Source organism: Mandrillus leucophaeus, unplaced genomic scaffold (assembly GCF_000951045.1).
Source record: "Mandrillus leucophaeus isolate KB7577 unplaced genomic scaffold, Mleu.le_1.0 Scaffold527, whole genome shotgun sequence".
In the NCBI taxonomy this organism is placed as follows: domain Eukaryota; kingdom Metazoa; phylum Chordata; class Mammalia; order Primates; family Cercopithecidae; genus Mandrillus; species Mandrillus leucophaeus.
The window spans coordinates 116,102-122,913 of record NW_012105664.1 but is presented as its reverse complement, the minus strand read 5'-3'; the positions used below and the strand labels follow the sequence as shown (position 1 = coordinate 122,913).

Sequence of the window (6,812 nt, the reverse complement as noted above, 5' to 3'; positions counted from 1 at the left end):
AGTGCAGTGGCACGATCCCAGCTCATTGTAACCTCTACCTCCTGGATTCAAGTGATTCTCCTGCCTCAGCCTCCCGAGTAGCTGGAATTACAGGCATGTGCCACCATGCACAGCTAATTTTTGTAATTTTAGTAGGCACAGGGTTTCACCATGTTGGCCAGGCTGGTCTCGAACTCCTGGCTTCCCAAAGTGCTGGGATTACAGGCGTGAGCCACCACACCCAGCCCGTTCTGTTCTTTCTTAGAGTTTCCATCTTTCTGTTTACATTGCCCATCTGCTTTGCTTGTTCTGTTATGTTTCTGTTGAAGCCCAGTTTTAAGAAGCATATGTCTAGTCCCTTGGAGACACTGTCAACCCAGACCCACTTTAAACTCAATTATTTTGGACCATAGGGAGAATGTTAAGAAAGCTGTGACTGACTGGGTAGGCGTGGTGGTTCACTCCTATAATCCCAGCACTTTGGGAGGCTGTGGTGGGCAGAGTTCAAGACCAGCCTGGCCACTGCACTCCAGCCTGGACGACAAGAGTTAAACTCCGTCTCAAAAAAAAAAAAAAAAAAAAAAAAGCTATGACTTTCCCAGTCATACACAAAGGCCAGGAGTTCTGATGGAGACAGGATCTGTATATCCCTACTGCAAAACAAAGCTAAGTGAGGCGGTTCTCTCTGTATTGGTGTCTGTGGCTGCTGCAACAGATTTCCACAAATGGGGTGGCTCAAGTCAGCAGGTTTGTTTTCTCACAGCCTTGGAGGTCAGAAAGGCCACAGTCTCTCTGAAGTCTCTGTGGGAGAATTCCTTATTCTTCTAGCTTCTGGTGGCTCCAGGCATCCCTTAAATTGTGGCCACATCACTTCAGTCTCTGACTCCATGGTCACGTTGCCTCCTTCTCTTCTGTTTCCTCTTTTTCCAAATAAAGTTACATTCACAGCTCCTGGGAATTTAGAACCTGGGTGTATCTTTGAAAGGCCATTATTAACCGATTACATTCTCTTCACTTTTTCTCTTGTGGTGAAGGCACTTACTCAGACCGACCCTTTTGCTATGGGTTTCTTATTGGAAGTTCCAGTTTCTTCAGCAGAGATTTGTTGGACTTCCCAGTGTGTATACACCGGAGGCGTTTCTTTCCCTGCTTTCCTAGCTCTTTAGTGCCCAAAGCATTAGGCCACCAGACCCCATATTCATTATTTTTGGCCTGTGGAATTCTCCCATTTTCTTCCTGTGCAGCTATTTTTTTTTTAATTTAGTTGCATATCATACTTGTAAATTTTCTGTCATAATGTTAAATACTAAAGCTCTGTTTCTTCTTGGGTTCCTCCTTCCCTCCCTGGGTTTATTTCCAGTGACTCTCCTTGGTCGTTTTCCCTCTTATCTAGTTTCGGGCCTCATCGTCCATCAAAGTCACCAGTCTGCAGGCTGTACTCTTCCGCCGGAGCTGTCTTCATGAACATTCCTGCCTCGATTTTGTTCCTTCGCTTAGAGCTCCCAAAGCTCCGTATTCTCTTATGCTTCAGAATCTTCCCTTCCACCCAAGATCCTTCCTGCTCTGGTGATTCTGTCCTTTCCTGTCTTGCTAATTCTGTCCATGAGTCTTTCACTCTATCAAAGGCTTTTTTCACTCTCCCTCGAACACACTTGGCTCTTTCATTGTGGTATGGTAGTAGATCATCTAATACTGTAGCTTTCTATTTTGATAAGCTTATATAAAACTTTAGAGGTAATTCATAACTCTTTTCTTGTCTCTCAGATCCATTGGTCACCAAGTACTGTTGTGCAGTGGAGCTGAAGATGACATTTGTCTCTCACTTGTTCTTGCAAGTAAATGCAGTGGCATGATTGAAGCTGGTCAGGGGTAGAATCGTGTCTGTGTGAATTATGTATTTATAATACTACCTGCAATTCACATAACCTTTCTGTATTCTCTGCTGCCTTTCTGTGAAATTCTCTTTACTCTGTGATGTTAGCTAGGCAAAAGTTTAGGTGAGAGCTTTTAAAGGTTTAGTGATTTACCTAAGATTACCACAAAGATGGAACTTTTTCTAATTCAGTATCTTTCTAATCTAGTATCTGTAGCTTCATTTTCATTATGCCTTTTCTCTCAGAATTGTCTTTCATAAAGTATCAGTAACTTGATAAATTAGAAGAGCCACAAAATGTTGACCATTTTAGAAACTCTTACATGTGTTCTTGCTTGCTCCACTAAACTCTAAACATCATCTCCAGGTCCTGTGATTATCTATTAAGGAAGTAGCTTTGAGAGTGTTCTCACATCTAGGATTGCCTGCTAGGTAGGAGAAGAGCTATTTTTAAAGAAAGCTCATCTGTTTGCTTTAAATTCAGATCTGACTAGAAGCAAAATGCTCCACAGTAGGCAGATAACTTTAATTTTCTCTTTTCTTTGTTTTCTTTTTGAATGGTATATTCACTGTGTTTTAATCAATTGCATTTGGGTTATATTTTTGGATGCTCAGAGTTTTCCTTATTGGCCATATTGGATCCTGTATTCTTTAACATGATCCTGTGTCTTTGGTAAATTCTTGCTTTCTCACATAGCAAACATGTCCTAGGCTTATTATGTACTCTTACTTCTCCAGACATAGAAAATAGCTGTTCTTCAAATTATAGAGAATCATATTTTGAAACCACATATCTGGGATACTGAGTTGGCACAGCTTCTGGGCTTTTCTTGTAGACATAGGAAGTATCTGTTTATGAAGAAAAACAACCATCTTGGCAGTACCCAGAGTTAGCCAAACTGTGAGGTGATGGCATAGTCCTCCAGAAGGCTCCAGGAGTCTGTCCAAAATCTGACTCCACCTGCACAGTGTTAGGGTTCTGTGAACTCAGTAAAGGATCCACGTCAGACCCCCATCACTGCTGGCACCAACTGCAAGTTCCAGGGATTTTCCTAAACCACTCTCAGGTTCAGTAACCTGCTGGGAGGACTCAGACTCACGGAAAGGTATTACACTCATGGTTTGAATTAGGGGAGGGAAAGGATACACATTAGAAGCAGTGAGAGCGAGAGAGAGACCCCTGGAGTCACGGATAATGTTTCTTTCTGCCATCCCTTAATCTGACAACACAGAGACTGTAGTACCAACCAGGGAAGCTCACTTGAGCCTTGGTGCCAGTTTCTTTTGAGGTTTCATTCTCTAGGCATGATTGCTGTCTTTCTCAGCTGATAATACCATGCGACCCAGCGTCCCCATCCTAAATCGTATACTTTGTCTTTCTGTCGTGGCCAACACTACACTGAATCACCTCATTAGCAACAACTGTCAGGTTTGGTGAACGTGCCCACCATGAGAAACAAAGACTCCTACTAAGAAATTCCAAGGATTTAGAGATTCCACTCAGGAGCTGGGGCAAAGGGCAGAACTCTTAGGTTAAAGCCAAATTCCTTACTACACAGCAGTTAACTTTTTTTTAAATATTCACCCCCAATAGGTAAAATACTGATTTTTTTTCAACTTTTTCTTTCCATTCTAGAAATTACAGAAGACATCCCCGTGAAGACTTTGAATATGAAGACTGTGTATGTTTCTGTATTACCAACAACAGCAGACTTCTAGCATGCCCTTTCAGTGTTGTTCAGTCAGCCTTTCCCTGATTACACCCATCCCCTGCACATATGTGCACATAGACACACACATGAACACACTGAAGATGTTTCCTTCAGGTGCATGTAAAATATGCTGCTTGGATTGAAATACAAATGGGATTGATGAGTTAAGTAACTTGAGACCTCACAGTAATCTTCACACTTAACCTTAGACACCTATGCAGTCATGTTGGGAGCAGGTTACAGTGTTACCTCAGCACCACAGTTTATTTCTATACTTGAGTTCTTCAGTATAGAAGGTAGAAGTGATTTAAATGGCATAGTATATATATCATTTTCTGGCCTCTTAAAATTTGAGACCTCTTGATGAAATGGACATATTATATATTTCTGCCACCTGGATTTTCCTGGATAATTTGATGGAATATTTTAAGTTTCAGTAAATCAGAACAATAAACAAACTCAGATATAACTCTGTTGAAAGTAATTCATTCTCCCACAGATAGATGAAACTTGAAATGTGTAATCTTTGAAGAACATAAAAACTTCACGGTGGTTTCTGTATTAAGACAGTGGACTAGATATCTAATAAAACTTCTTCCCAAAATTCTGGGTGATAATTTGAGTCCTCAAAGAAGCAGATGACATGACAAAGTTAGATGTGCAAGAATTTATTAGAGGAAACACAACTGGAGGATAAACCAGAGATGGAGCAGGTGTAGGTCAAGAGAGCCTTCAGACTCCAGTGTGGGTCTGACACCTGTAACAAGAGAAAACAAAGATTGATTAGCAAAAACTCAGACTGCAGTGCAACTCTAAGACAAAGTCGGTCAGCCCAATGGAGAGTTCCCAGGCAAGGATTCCTTTTAGTAGAGTTCAGAATTGGGTAGAAATAGCCTAGCTTTGTTCCGCTGACTTCCTCAAGTCAGTGTCTGGGAGGAGACCAAGGGGAGCGTGGCCTTTGCACAAATGCCCTGATGGATCTGAAAGTACCAACTGCACTCTTCACATCAGATAACTTTGAAGGGAGATCTGAATGATGCACCCCTATGGCTGCTACAGCAGATGCATTCACACAAAAACCCACAAGTTGGAGAAAATAGAGGAAACAACCAGAATTTGGGGAGTTGGAAAGCAGATAGATGGTGTTAACTAACTTGGTAGACCCAGGAAACCCCAATTCTAAATCAATGGAGAAACTAATAAACTTATTTACATTTCAGAATTCACAGCACCAGTTACCTCTGGGATGAAAGGTGGAAGAGGCCCAGAAATAGGGAAGATCGCATCAACACTGGGAAGCCTTATGGCTTCTCCCATTTCCATGTTGCTAAGCAACTCTCTTTATTCCCACCCCCAACTCCACCCCCGCACAGTTGGCATCTGGAAGGTAAAAAGGGACTGGTTGGCAGAAGTCAGAGTGAATGGAAGGCGAGTACTTCTAAGCCTGGAGGATTCCTAAAACCAACCCTCAGGTTAGATAATTTGCTAGAAGGACTCACAGAACTCAATGAAAGCTTTGTATTCATGGTTACAGTTAATGACAGGGAAATGTTAAAGATCGAAATCAGCCAAAGGAAGAGGAGAGGGCAGAGCCCAGGAGAAGTACCAAACACAGCTGTTGTCCTGTCTCTCTGAAGTCAGAAAGCAGTACTCTACTGGCATCAATGTGTGACAGCATGCAGAGTATTGCCAGCTAGGGAAGTTCACCCCAGCCCTGGAACCCAGAGTGTTTATTGAGGCTGCTTTACGTATCCATCATTGATTGTCCATGTGGTTAATCACAGTCTCTAGGTCAGCTGATAGTGCATGACCCAAAACCTCCATCCTGAATCACATTGTTGGTATGTCTGATGTATTGTACCCCACCACTATAAGACTATATAGATTTGTCCCACCCCAGCCATAAATCATATTGTCAGGGCTATTCATTACGACCCAGGATCCCCAGGTAAACAAAGGCATTCCTCTGTAGCATAACATCCCAAGGGCAAGGCCAAATTCCTTTACACACAGTACTGTACTGGAAACAAGATTAAGTGGCTTTATATATACTGTCCACTATACCAAAGAAGAATATAAAAGATTGACACCAAGTATTGCCTGGGAAAAAGGCTCACTCTGAACAATGAACTTTGAAGTTGAGAAGTCCCACCCATACTCAGGTCAGTGTTTAGCCCCCAACTCTTATTCAGGAGACTCCCATCTAGAATTACCAGAGATGTAGTGAAAGCCTCTAATCCAAAACCAAAGAGAAAACCAAAGCAACTTTGAGGAATCAAACGATGCAGTGAGAAGAACATTCCCCCTGCCAAATGTGTTAGTATCCTTAGAGTTACAAGATACTACATCTATAAAATAACAATGCTACAAAACATGAAAATCTCAAGAGAAAAAACATGTTCCTGTTAATATAAGACTTAATATAAATGAAAAAAAAATCATTGGAAAATAGTCTTGAAATTTTCCAAATGCTAGATAGATTAAATATATAAGGTGGGAGAAAAGAGATATTGTACATAAGTTAGAGTCCAGGAGTTCCAGTATCCAAATTGTAGGAATTCCAGAAAGAAGAAAAATAAGGTCAGAAAATTATAATGTAAACAAATTTTGCAGAACTTACAGCCAGAGTGAAAGATACCTTCAAATGTCTAGCACAATGCATGAAAATAGACTCACTCCCAAGGCACATAACAGAAATTTCAGAACATAAAGAGAAGACTAAGTTTCTAGAAAGAAAAAAGCAAAAGGGATATAGAAAAGATTAGCAATTAGTAAGGATTTTTCTTTTCAACCTCTGGGAGCACAGAACAATTTAGTAAGGATTTGATTTCTCAGCAACACGGCAAGAAGAGAATCTCCCCAATTCTTCGGGGAAAGTTTTCTAACTGTATTCTACACAACCAAATTATCAAACAAATACGAAGTTAAAGACATTTTCAGACATGAGTTAGGTCTTAAAATTATCTCCCATGTACTTTTAGGGAGTTACTGGGTCATGTGCTCTACCAAGTGGCAGCAACCCCACTGAGATCGTGGTTCCTAAAGCAGTTTTCCCGTGAAGGGAACTAGGTTTCCCTGGGAAAAATCGCTGATTCTAGAGCTGGAGCTGGGAATGTACGAGATGAGTCTGGAACATCTTGTAGTAACAGAAAGTAAAGTGATGAAAAAACAGTGGTGAGTGACATCAGCAAGATGGCAAAATGTTAATAGCCCTGCCGAGCATGGTGGCTCACACCTGTAATCCCATC

General features: G+C 41.3%; 1 protein-coding gene across 1 annotated transcript in view; it reads left to right on the top strand.

The window, feature by feature from the left end:
• IARS (isoleucyl-tRNA synthetase) overlaps nucleotides 1-4,033 on the top strand; it is an 87,805-nt gene extending 83,772 nt beyond the window's left edge. Inside the window, exon 32 of the mRNA XM_011996872.1 lies at nucleotides 3,489-4,033. Coding sequence (XP_011852262.1) covers nucleotides 3,489-3,571 — 83 coding nt within the window. The 3' untranslated portion in view covers nucleotides 3,572-4,033. The remainder of the gene's footprint in view (nucleotides 1-3,488) is intronic.
• The last annotated feature ends 2,779 nt before the right edge of the window (nucleotides 4,034-6,812 follow it).